The 13,599-nt window shown below is 46.9% G+C and overlaps 1 protein-coding gene across 7 annotated transcripts in view; it reads left to right on the top strand.

The window, feature by feature from the left end:
• The window catches only part of gyg2 (glycogenin 2), a 126,253-nt gene that overhangs the window by 105,791 nt on the left and 6,863 nt on the right, over positions 1-13,599 (top strand). For 2 of the 7 annotated variants that reach the window (XM_078545075.1, XM_078545069.1), the window contains 2 exons: positions 8,998-9,042; positions 13,198-13,245. In XM_078545075.1, coding sequence (XP_078401201.1) covers positions 8,998-9,042; positions 13,198-13,245 — 93 coding nt within the window. Of the gene's footprint in view, positions 1-8,997; positions 9,043-12,025; positions 12,116-13,197; positions 13,246-13,599 lie in introns of all 7 variants that reach the window. The other 5 variants (XM_078545071.1, XM_078545070.1, XM_078545073.1 and 2 more) reach the window with 5 other exon arrangements.

Genomic DNA, 13,599 nt, shown 5'->3' with positions numbered 1-13,599 from the left:
AGCCTTGGCCGAGGGCCACCTGCGAGTGTGCCAGCCTTGGCCGAGGGCCACCTGCGAGTGTGCCAGCCTTGGCCGAGGGCCCCCTGCGAGTGTGCCAGCCTTGGCCGAGGGCGACCTGCGAGTGTGCCAGCCTTGGCCGAGGGCGACCTGCGAGTGTGCCAGCCTTGGCCGAGGGCCACCTGCGAGTGTGCCAGCCTTGGCCGAGGGCCACCTGCGAGTGTGCCAGCCTTGGCCGAGGGCCACCTGCGAGTGTGCCAGCCTTGGCCGAGGGCCACCTGCGAGTGTGCCAGCCTTGGCCGAGGGCCACCTGCGAGTGTGCCAGCGTTGGCAGAGGGCGACCTGCGAGTGTGCCAGCCTTGGCCGAGGGCGACCTGCGAGTGTGCCAGCCTTGGACGAGGGCGACCTGCGAGTGTGCCAGCCTTGGCCGAGGGCCACCTGCGAGTGTGCCAGCGGAAAGGTGGCTGTATTTTAAACATGCACCGTTGTGTTACTTGCCTGTAACGCACAACTTACCAATCAGACATTGAATGGTAATAAATGATTGGGTTATCTTATTGATGAACATTGGACTGTATACAGGGTTACAGGAGAGCTCTACATACACATGCCATCAGAGGATCAACAGTGCTCCAACTGTTGTGTCTGAATCACAGGATTTTAACAGCACAGAAAGAGGCCATTCAGCCCACCCTGTCTGCACCGGCTCTCCAAACGAGCATTATGACTGACCATGTCCTTCACTTCCTGCGGTGATGTTTTCTAGCTATTTACGTCTTCAGTGATATGCCAATTGGAACACTGCGCTACACAGCTTGAAGCAGCTTCACAACATTCACATGTGCTTGCATCGTTTGTACGGGGTTCCCCGGAGCTATACCAGAATTTTCAGCAGACCCCTGGGTTGTATTTTGCGTTTACACGGGGCAGGAATTAGAGGTGGGCGGGACCCGGGAGCGGCCAGGAAATAGTCCGCCGCCCGCGATCGGCCCCGCAACCGTGCTTTCACGCTGCCGGGCCAATTAAGGCCCGCCTACAGTGAAACGTGGCTCCGCCCTGGGCGGGAGGGCCGAGCGGGGGAGGGGGGCCTGTCGGCTGCTGGGTCCAAAGGTTTTCAAACGGCCCACCCAGCCCCGGAAGGATGTCTCCCCTGCGTTCCCAAACCGAAGTTATGGGGTCGAGTGCAGGTTGAGTGGGCACTTGGCCCCCACTTTTCAGACGAGTGCCTTGCCGTCCTCCTGGAGGAGGTGGCTGCCAGGAGGGACACCCATCACCCCACAGATGGTGAGTTGCAGTGGTGGTCTCCTCCTCCCAAGAGGGCATGGGAGGAGTGGCAGCACTGAGCAGCCGTGACGTGGCGCGGTGCGGTACCAGAAGCACCTGTCAATGACCTGTTGTGCTCAGGAAAGGTGAATACCGTGTTGGCATGGGTCAATGTGCGGAAGTGTTAAGATCTGGCCGACCCCCACTCTGTGGACCTTGGGTGCTAGAGCCTGAGTGCCAACTGTCAATGATGCTGGAGCTGGCCAAGGGGGTGAGCCCTGGCTTGCTTATACTGAGTGCCCTGCGGCTCGGGGGCTGTGACTTGGATGTGCCCTGCCAGGTGCTCTTCAGCTGAGGTTGGCCAGGCTGCAGTGGCGCTGCAGATAGAGAGTGCTCTAATCTATGCTCCTCTCTTCCTTCAGGAGAAGACAAGCCATAACCAGGCAGAGAGGGCACGTACAGGCGGAGGGCCACCCAACCTCCTGCTGCTCAACAGTTTTGAGCAAGATGCCTTGGAGCTCGAGAGTTGGCACACTCCCCATGCAACTGGGTATGGAGAGGGGGTGGGTGCAAGACGAAGGTAAGAGCGCAGTGCACAGAGGTGAGACTTTCAGCTTGTGCAACCATTCTAGTGTAGTCCCTTCATTGATGTGAACCTCGAACCTGGAAGTCCCCATTGATCATTGAAAGATGATGACACCATGATGCAGATCTCCATGGTCTCACCAGGGTGCCTGGCATGCACAGTGACAGTGTGATGACTTTAACTGTGTCTAAACGATGACTAATGACATGTCCTTGTTCTCCCTTAGATTCGCTAGCACGCACTCGCCCTCTGGACCCTGAAGGGCCACCCGTGACGCCGGAGGACCACCGAGCTGCACCTCCGTCACACCCGCTCTCTGAAGCAGGCACCAGCGCAGATACCAGCATCTTGGTGGGCATTAGATTGGTGGCTAGTATCTTGGTGCACATTGGTGATGGCTTCACATTTTCTTGAGGTACAGGCGGAGGCAGTGTGTGCCCAGGGCACTGGCAGTCGGAGGACTGCTGGGGACCAGGACGATGCTCAGTTGAAGGCTGATGATGAGCCTCTGGAGTCGTTCATTAGGCAGCAGATGCTGGATGTCCAGCGAGATGTGTGGGAGAGTCTGGTGGAGATCCATGAGGGTATGTGTGCCATGGTCTCCGTTATGGAGCAGTCCATGCGAAGCATAAGCACTACGTTGACCCTCATGGCCGAGCGCACTGCCTCCTCCATTGAGAGAGTGGCGACTCTCATTGAGAGGCAGCTCCGGGGGTTTCTGGGATTGTGCTCGGAGTTGCAAGCCCTCTCACAGGCAATGACCTCAGGTGGTCAGTGCCAGTGTGGGAGATTAGATGGAGTACCCAGTATCCCAGCTAGGTGCCCGTCCATCAATGGTGAGCAGGGAGGTCCAGAATGACCTCACGGTGCATGAGCTGTCTGACATCTCTGCGGGCTCCCTTCAGGGCGCTCTGGATGACGACAGCAGCTCCTCTGCCAGTGACCGTAGCATCTGATGAGGCTGCAATGACTGGGGAGATGCCAGCTGTGGCACTGGCCACTCCCTCCCAGGCAGGGCCAGCACAGGCTCCACTGGACAGAGAAGGCCCGTCAAGGTCGTTAAGGCCAACAAGACAACAGAGTCAGCAGCTGTCTCCAATGCCAGTGCTAGCGAGGATGGGCACCAAAATGTAGCTCTCACAAGCGTAAGTTAAAGGCACCATGAGCACAAGAGGGACTGTTCAAGGGTGATTTTATGTTCATTTAAGTTTGCTTTATCTTCTCTGGTCTGGAAATGAAGACTAGAGAAGGTTATGTAAGTAGTTCGGAATTGTCAAAATGAGATAAATTTTGTTTGTCATCGTGGTCTGATTATGCTTTAGCTTTTTATTTCATTGTTGAAGGGTATGCCAGTACGTAATGCTGGATGTAAGTGCCTGTGCAATAAAGTTCAGATCCAATGTGTGCACTTTGGGTTCAAATGAAAGGTCCTTTCTGACATCCAGAATGGAGGCAGCAGCCCTGGTATGAGGTTGAAGTTTGGTAGCCTGGTTGAAGGCGTATCCCTGCCTCCCTGCAGCTTACTGAGGTCTGGCTCCACACCCTCAGCGTTCTCACCACCATGTTCCTCTTCTGACTCACTCACTACTGGACCCATCCTCTGTTCCTCTTCCTCCAGTGGGTCCCCTCTTGCCAGTGCCAGATTATGGAGAGTGCAGCATACAGCCACCATCAGTGACACCCGCTCTGGGAGGTATTGTAGTGCACCCCTGAACTGTCCAGGCATCGGAAGCACATCTTGAGAAGACCTATGGTTCTCTCTAGCACTGTTCTTGTGGAGGCATGATTCATATTGTAATGCTTCTCTGCCTCATGAGCCACCTTCTGAGGGGATAGCCCTTGTCACTCAGCAGCAATCCATCCAGTCGGGCTGGAGCACTGAAGAGCCCCGGCACCTGGGAGTGTCTCAGGATATAGGCATCATGAGAGCTGCCTGGGTACCTTGCACAGACTTGTAGAATCAGCATCCTGTGGTCACACACTATCTGCACGTTCATGGAGTGGAAGCCCTTCCTGTTGACGAAGGCACCGGGCTCACCTGGCGCCTTGATGGCCACATGTGCAGTCAATGGCATCTGGACTCTGGGGAACCCAGCAGTTGCTGCAAAGCCTCTGGCTTGCTCAGCCTGTCTGGCCTCGTCTGTACAGTAAAGAATAAAGATCAGTACCCATCTGAACAGAGCTTCTGTCATCAGCTTGACGCAACTGTGGACAGCTGATTGGGAGACTCCACACAGATCCCCCACTGAGCCCTGGAAAGAGCCGGAGGAATAGAAGTTGAGGGCCACTATGACCTTTCAGAGTCATTGGCATGGGGCGTCCACACAGTCAGAGCTGATCTCAGGCCCGATCCTCTGGCAAATGGAGGTCATGGGCTCCCCTGAGAGGCGGAGCCTCCTTCGGCATTGCAACTCAGACGTATTGAGATAGTTGCATCGCTGCCTGTAAACCCTGGCAGCAAGATAGTGCCGTGTCCTGCAGTCCTTTGTGCCTCGGACTACCCGCTGGCCCTGCGCCCCTTGTACCTGTGCCTCTCCTCCCACAGGTCGCTCCACTGGAAGCTGCATTGGGACACCTGGCCTCCTCTCCCTTCTGCCCCTCTCTTCCTCCTCAGAGGAGATGCCACCAGCGGAGGGCACAATCCCCATTACCAGTGTAACAGAAGGCTGCCTGATACCTGGATGGGTCCACACGGTCTGAAGCCTCTGGGGTCCTTGGAGACACCCAAGGAGCCCTGAAATGAAGCCTCGAAATGCTAAGAATGAAGCCGCGACCAGGGATGAAACTGTCAAGTACCAATAAGCAACCAGCAGCAAACTATGTACCAAAATCCTCTCTACTCACAGTGGCAATGCTGCCCTTTTATCCTGCCCGTGGATGAGGTTTTTGAAAATGTCAGCTGGCTGCCCGTCTGTTTTACCTGTGCAACGAGCATGAAATCGCACAGGCAATGAAAAATCGCCATCAATTGGATTGTTAATGGCTTTTGTGGCCTCTTAATTAATAGCGGGCACGACTCCGACACATGCTTGTGCCCCCAGAGCGAAACATCACGCGAGTGCACGATGATGTCGGGATGCTCACCCAATGTCATTGCACGCTATTTTGCGTCCAATTGGGCCGGGCACGTGACCGCATGCGGGACTTAAAATTCTGCCTATGGGGTTCCTAGAAGTGCGTCAATGTTGACGGAAGTTCCTTGAGTAGCGTGCCACTTGGGAATGTGTAGGTCTTTGTCAGGGTGGTGAATTTGTGATTGCCATTACTCTGAAGCCAAAGGTGGGCAAGTATGAGGCCGTCCTTAATTAATGTGTCTACCCCGTTAAGCCTGTTCAGAATTTTTTTAAGCAACGAGGCTGTAACTGGCAGCTCATCCACAGTGGCAGTTTGCACCTGGGTGACAAGTTGCTAAATCTGTCCCTGGGTCAAGTCCTAACTTTCTTTGTTCTTAGCATTGAATTTGGACTGCACAGAACGTTTAGCACCAACATTGCAAGAATAAATCTATTTTCTTAATATGGGTTGATTAATTTCTCGAATATATGATCTTTTGTTGTTATGTGCAGTAGCAATAATTATATGGCACAGTAAAAATAAATCCAGTGTGAAGAACTGAGGTTTACAGATCATTTTCTCTATTTTCAACAGCAAAAAGTTGCATATATACCTTCAGCTAAAGTAACCACTCTAGCCGTTCAACCCAGAAGGTCGGCTCCGAAGACGGTACATGTGACTATCAGACTGCAGCTAGCCTCGTAAATCAATCCTCTCAACTACCCAGCCACGTTTTTCAAAATAAAATGAAAGCTTGCAATCTAACACTTGGGAATATTAGCTAGCAACGTAAAATTTAATGAATGTGTTTAGGTGTAGTCCTTTTCAAAAGGTCGCAATCTATTTTTGATATATGTATATTTGTATATGATTGGTTTGTGTAGACCATGTCATGTCACTGTGCCAGGTAAGAGTGGGACAACATGATGACAGTGGTGATCCATGACTTTCTGCAGCCTGCCTTTACAGTCTTTCCACTGCATACTTTTATGCTTCTGATTCTGACACCCTGTCTGTTTTGGGGTTATGCCTCAACAGTACCTGGCTGATAATCATAGTTCTTCTAGTATCCACAGGAGAATGCTAGTGTAGTTGCTACGTTAATGGACTTGGTAGTCCAGAGGCCTGGCCATAACTCAGACAATGCTACTTTAAAATCCCATCGTGGCAGTTTGAGAATTTGAACTCGGTTACAAAAAGTACCAGCTTTTCTATTAAGGTATTTATTTTTACTTACTAATACCATTATCTCTCTTTAATTACAAAAGCTAGTGTTATGACCACTGCTGGTGTTGATTGCTGCGCAAACGAAATCCGAGAGGGGAACTTGGCTTACAGCCCCTTTTTTTGTATTCTGAGAGTACAATGTACTGATCCCAGCAGTAAGAGGTCCAGTAACACACCTGGAATTTTAAACATTATAAGTAAAAGTTTTATCAGCAAGAATAAAAGAAAACTTAAGCACACAAGATTACAGTTACAAAATTAAGGTTAAAAGACATTCCCCCAAAACACACTACTTGGTCAGACCCATAACAACTCCAGGCAACACCCCCTTATAGATGTTTAATTATTAAATCCAATAATATTACACAAGGGAAATTGCTGTAGTAAAGGTACATTTCCTCTCTGCAGTGGAATCCACTTCAAAATGAAACTGCTTGTTGCCGTCTAAGATTTTTCTGGCTTCTCTGGATGGCTGGTTCAAACAGCATTCTCTCCCAGCCCAGTGATCCAGCTACAGCTCAACAGCTCAAACAGCTACAGATATCTCCAGCTATGCTCCCCACAGTAACACTAAAATACCCTTTCTCCCCCTTTCATCTCCGGTTCTTTTGTTCTCACACCTCTTTGAAACTCAAATCCTTCTAAAATATAAAATGTTATGTCTCTATTTTATCTTTGCTTTTGGATCAATAAAATATAATATCCCCACTACTAATTTACCTATGGAACTCCTGCAAGATGCAAATATGCTTCTTGCCACTTCTGACTCCCTTTGATATTCAAACAAGCTCTCCACTTATCTAAAAATGCAAATATTAGATCCAACCTATTTACTTGTATTTCAAGCTTAACACCTCTATCCTTTTCATGTTTCAAACACCCCAGACAATCTGACTCCTATCAATCTCTGTCCAGCTTAATTATATCGCACACAGACACAGATTTCTTAACAAAATAACACAATATCCACCCCCCCCCACCAAATATTAAAAAAATAACATCCATTCTCACTAGTATCAGTAAGTTGACCATAAAGTAGTTTAATTGTGTTAAAAAGCTGACTAGTTCACATATCTTTTAGGGAATGAAAGTTGCTTCCTTACTTGGTCTAGGCTTTATATGACTCCAGTTTTTTACCTAGGCCAGGGGTCGGCAACCCGTGGCACTGGAGCTGTATGGGGCTCTTTAAAATCTAATTTATTTTCCAGTTAGCTTGCATTAAATCAAGAAAACATGAACTGTCTTTTATTATGGGGGTGAAAAGCTGATCCAAGCACCTTGAACATGCTCATACAGGAAATATGAAGGGAAAATGCAAAAAAAAAAGTTGGTGATAATGCGGAATTAATTTAACTTATGTTTTTTCTATTGATATAAAATTCAGTACGTGTGGTTTATTTATGTCTGCAAATTACACATTCTACCAGAGGTACGTGACAATTTGGCATATATTTGGTTTGGAAATGCTGAATTTTCTTCATGCAGCTCCCAATAGATTTAGCAGGAATTTTTTTTTCCCCAAAGGCTCAGGTTTTCAGGTGTTTTATTTTTTTTTTAAAAAAGATTGCCCGATCTAGGTGGTTGACTTGTAACACTCTCCTGAAGTGGCCTAGCAAGCCACTCGGGAAAACTGGGGTTGGGCGATAGATACAATGTTAAGCTACAATTACTGTGCGTTCGGTGTTTGATTGCAGAGTGCTTCGGAACCTGTGTTTCCCTCCTCACCGCCCCCCCCCCCCACCCCACCCTTCCTGTTTGATATCCTCATTGTTTCTGCCCTTTCAAGGTAGTAAAGAGGTTATATTGCCGGATGTGTGATCCGGAGGCCTGGATTAATGATCCAGAGAATGTGAATTTAAATCATACCGTGGCTATTTGTGAATTTAATAGACGAGAATTGGTAACAGTCAAAGTGATATGAAACTGCGGATAGTTGTACAAAAGTCCCAGCTGGATCACCTAATGACTTTTAAGGGAGCAAAACCTGCTTCCTAGCCTGGCCTGGCCTGGCCTATATGTCACTCCAGTCCCACACCAACTCCGTTGTAGGAAAGCAGGCCGACCATTACGTTCTGAGGTTAATTAGGACTGGGCAATGAATACTGGGAGGGACAGTGACACCCAAATCTCAAAGGTTGCTTTTAATAAAAGGGTTAAATTTGGCATGATTTGAAGTTGAATGACTTGAGGTTGGTTTCTTCAATAGCTAATTAGGTCAGTCTTCTCCTTTGCCCCCCCCACCCCACCCCACCCCAGCTTGTAGTTAAATATTGACAATTTAGGGCTTGTTTGGAAGGTGGTAACAGCCTTTTGATATATCTCGTGAAGGAGGCATTCTTGTGTGTCGGGCTCGATGGTGAGTGTAGACAGACTCTTCAGTCTTGGGAAGTAGCACAGTGAATTTAACCTTGTGAAACACTCACACCTGGGCTTGCTGGATTTTGATCAGCAACAGCAACCCTGGCACCTACTGTAAATATTTTTGCCCCTCTCCAGCACAGGGACGCTCTGCTCAATTCTAACAGCTGGTCTTGCTGAGTGTAGCAGTCAGGCCAAAGAGGCATGGGCTATGCAGCTTGGTGCTCTACATGCCACTGCCCTTATCCGCACACCCTTTGGTTCTGGATTAGGTTTTGGGCACTCTGCATGCAGAGTCAGACTGGCAGTAAGTGGAACGTACCCCAGGCGAGGACCATTGGTGTTCCGTTTTAGAGGGAACATGAAGAGTGGCGGAAGGCTATGAACCACAGCATCAGTTAAGATCAGTAAGAATAGAATTTGTCTAATTCATTAACTGCAAGTCATAAATTTAATTGAAAGCAAGGATGTTAATAGAACTTTCATTTTTGTTTGCACAATTTTCCATTTAGATAAAAGAAACTGTAAGCCCTGGCCCATCTGTGTCGACTAAACAAGTAAGTATAAGTTTGCCAGTGAGAAACTTGTAAAAATTCTGAAGTGACTGAGTGATGGCACTTTGGGTTAACTCCTGATACAGTACTGCTAGCGAGGAGCCTTGCCCCAAGGTTTGATTCTTATCCACTGTACCTGTGGGTGTGGCTGATATGGTTTTGCTAACTCTGACTGGGTGTCCTCCTTGGAGGTACCATCACCTGGTCGCCTGCCTTGAACGATCCACCCCACACTGCCGCCATTGGTCCATTCTCTGGACACACTGCCTTCCCCACAGCCAATGAGAGGGGGAACAGCCGCTTCGTTACCCAGTTGGATGAATCCACAGTTCACTATTTGTGAAGCAGCCGGTTTTCCCCCTCACCTCCAATATTTTTATAATTAATCTAAAGGGTGAAAGCATTTTTTTTAAATTGGTCAATCGCGGCAAAGATTGTTCTCCCGGGTTGCTTGCAGAAGTATTCTGCAGGCTAACCTTCCAAGTCTTGAAGACTCCAGGACCATCCTATAGGATTGGCAAGCCACATGGCTGGCAGTACTGAATTGTGGAGTTTACCTGTATGTGTGCCAATGTGCCGTGCTGTGTACTAATCCATATTTTTTTTAAAACCTTGAAACTTTGAAATTTTGAAAATAAGTTATCACACAAATATCCTCTATCGACTGTACAACAGTAAGGATTTGTGCCAATTGATGGTGTCAAGTGGCAAGTAACGTTCACGCCACAAAAGTGCCAGGCAATGATCATCTCCAACAAGAGAGAATTTACCCATCGCCCCTTGATGTTCAATGGCATTACCATCACAGAATCCCTCTCTATCGACATCCTGGGGGTTACGATTGACCAGAAACTGAACTGGACTAGCCATATAAATACTCCGGCTACAAGAGCAGGTCAGAGACTAGGAATCCTGTGGTGAATAACTCACTTCCCAACTCCCCAAAGCCTGTCCACCATCTACAATGCTCAAGTCAGGAGTGTGATAGAATACTTTCCACTTGCCTGGATGAGTAAAGCTCCCACAAAATTGAATAAACTGGACACCGTCCAGGACAAAACAGGCCCACTTGATTGGCACCACATTCATAAACATTCACACTCTCCACCGCACAGTGGCAGCAGTGTGTACCATCTGCATGATGCACTGCAGGAATTCACCAAGGCTCCTTAGGCAGCACCTTCCAAACCTACGACCACTACCTTGTAGAAGAACAAGGACAGCAGATAGATGGGAACACCACCACCTGGAAGTCCCCCGCCAAGTCACTAACTATCCTGACTTGGAAATATATCGCCGTTTGTTCACAGTCGTTGGGTCAAAATCCTGGAACTCCCTTCCTAACAGTGCTGTGGGTGTACCCACACCACACAGACTGCAGTGGTTCAAGAAGGGAGCTCACCACCCTCTTAAGGGCAACTAGGGATGGGAAATAAATGCTGGCCCAGCCAGCAAAACCTGCATCCCATGAATGATTTATAAAAAAACTCATTATCCACTTTTATCAAAATGTTGCTTGAAGCTTTCTTTAGTCCACCCAGCCTCAGACAAACACTCATGTACTACACCAACGTGATTCCGCCCCTCCTCCTTTGGTCAAACTCATGTATATTCATGTGGCTTCTCGGTTTCAGTTGGTAGATTAATAAGTTTAATGTTGTTGGCGTAGAACTTCTTAAGTAAGAAAATACTGAAAATTCTGGTAATACACTGCAGCTTGGTCAGCAATAACAAAAATGGAAGCCTTCCCATCCTGTGAGACAATGGTTTGCTCTGTAGTGGTCAACTGTGTTAAGCATCACCCGTTGTGGCTCAGGAACCCCACTCTGTCACGGCAGTATCTGCTGCAGATGAAGTTGGTGGGTTGCGAAGGTGCAAGATTCGCTGGCCTCTGTTTTCTGTGGGCCCTCTTCTTGGACAGCTGAGCTTTCTGTTTTTGCCCACTCTTCCAACGCCCTTCCAGACAGTCAGCCTCCAGAGGCCACAACATCAGCAACTGTCTCCCAGTTGTCAGTGTCAATATCTGTCATCCTCATATCTCGCTTTGCAGATGTTCTTGTACTGGAGGCGTGGACGTCCAAGAGGTTGTGACCCAGTGACCAGTTCACCATACAGAAAGTCGCCAAAAACCTTCAGTCAGCATCTACACAGCAAAAAGATCATTAGTGTGTTGGATCAAGAGCTTTTGTCAGGACACTTTTAGTCAAACGGCAATATTATTTTCTCCAAAGCTGTGTGAATTCCACAATTTTCTATATTTTTACATTTTAAATTTTCTCCAGCTTGCTTTTGTTTTAATCAAGCTCTCACTGTTTATAAAGAGCTCCATAGGTCAATTATGGGAAAAGATTATTCCAGAATTGTTTTTTTTCTCGCTGCTAATTTATGATTTAATCTGGTTAAGTTGCAAATTGTTGTGGAGTGTTAATGGTATGTTAATTATATTGTTAAGTTACATCAGTGAAGGGCATTGTTTCATAAGTACTTAGAGCACTTATAAAGAGATACTGCTGGGAGACTGGGTTAGTAGGTAGGAAGTAGCAATGCTGCATTCTGTCAATCAATGAACTACCAAGAATGCATCTAGTTTCATACTTCACCATCCAGTTTGGGACCCATTTATCATGGAGAAGTTTGAAAGTAGCATTTATTATTACCCTTTTGATAAATTTTTAAATGCCTGCCCAGGACGGAACTGGCAGCTTTTATGATCTTCAGTTGATACAGAAGGCCAGTTTGGCACCCAAGTGGTTAGTTGATAAACTATCCCCAGGTCAGGTCTTTTTCCAGTTCCCATCATTGAATTTGGATTGCGCAGAATATTTTGCAGCATCATTGCATGAATCTCTGATCTTAACTGACGTTTATTCATTTCTTTTTAAGAGGAAAATATGTCATTTCGTATGCTGCAGCAATTAAATTACATAGTTGAGGTTAAGCCTAGTGTGATGAATTGACATTTACAGATCATTTTCCTTATTTTCAGCAGCACTATTTTGCATATAAACCTACAGATAATGTAAGACAGCAGAATGTGATATTACCCGCTGAACCCAGTATGTCGTCTATGGAGATGGTACATGTGAATATAAAACTGCAACTAGCCTCATAAATTAATCCTCTCAACTATCCAGCCACTTCTTCAGAATAAAGTAACTTGCAATCTAATGCTTGGGCATGCTAGGTAGCAACATCATACTAAGCGTTTAATTAAAAAAATCTTAAAAAGGCACAGTCTCGCTCTTATTAAAAGATTGCTTTGCAAACTCTTTTTGTGTGACTCATGCCTCATCACACTGCCAATTGAGTATTTCACGCCACGATGACTTGCTCTATCCTGCGTCTGCAATCTTCCCACTGCACTTCTGTCTCTGACACAGTACGAGTTTGGCTTGTGGGAAGGAGGAATAACTCTGGAATAACTGCTCCTGATGATCCGACGATCAAAGTCCCATACTGTGGAGCTACAATCGCTGCAGAACCCGGTGTGGTAGTTGCTGTCTCTTGTTTAAGATATGTCATTCAAAGCGTGTTGACCAGTGCATAGCATCTCAAGAATCAGCCCTTTTATTTTCTTGAATTTCCTTGCCATTTCATTCCTTTGATGGGATACATTTGGCTTAATCAGTGAAGATGAATGACTTAAGGGTTTACAACAAAAAAAAATCACGGTTTAGGTTTTTTTTTTTGTCTTCCTAAGTTTCCTCCCATCTTCCCCCAGCCCGAGAAAATTGTTGACTGTTTGCTGTGTTGTGTTTCTGAAATGGATTAGGATGAGTAAGGGAACAGAACAGCCATGATCCTATTAAATGGTAGAACTGGCTTGAGGGGCTGAATGATCTGCTCCTGTCCCTATGTGTCACTGTGCTTTTGCTCAGTAGGCCTTCTCTCCTGGAGTAGTTTTTGGACACTGCATGTGCGAAGGGCAGATTGCCAGTGGACAAGAGGTACTTGAAACATTCACTGACCATAGGCAAGACCCATTTGTGTTCAATTTAAAGGTAGAAATGAATAGAATGTGATTGCCATAACTCCAGTTTGAAATGATGGAGCCTGTTGCATTAAAAATGAAATTTAAGTCACTCAGTCACTGTATATCATTAGTTATTTTTGAAAACTGGGATATTAATATGTTTGTTTGCCCAATCTTTCATTTAGGATATGGAAATGTTGTCTCCTCCTGTGACACCCGAGCCGGTTAAACAAGTAAGTGTATGTTTTGCAATGAGGAATTGAGGCAATTTTTATTCTTGCATTGCTTTTGCATTTCGCTATTTTCTAAGAAAGGAAAGTATAAAGTAGTGGAAGGGTTGGCAGGCTGCTTCAGTTTGGCATTGATGGGCTGAATGGCCGCATTCTGTGCTGTAATGACTCCATGATGCAAGGGATTCTTCCATAGCCATAACCAACATTTATACCAGCAGATAGGGTGACTCGTCCCAAACAGGACAAGAGTGCGTAGGCTCCTGTGGTCATTATGAAGAAGTGGAGGATGTGTATTGACACCCACGTCCACCAGACACGAGTGTTGCGCAGGATACCAGCCCAGAATTCAGAGCT

Source organism: Cetorhinus maximus, chromosome 7 (genome assembly GCF_964194155.1).
Source record: "Cetorhinus maximus chromosome 7, sCetMax3.hap1.1, whole genome shotgun sequence".
In the NCBI taxonomy this organism is placed as follows: Eukaryota; Metazoa; Chordata; class Chondrichthyes; order Lamniformes; family Cetorhinidae; genus Cetorhinus; species Cetorhinus maximus.
Note: the sequence above shows the minus strand (reverse complement) of the source record. Positions and strands in the feature narration are given on the sequence as shown.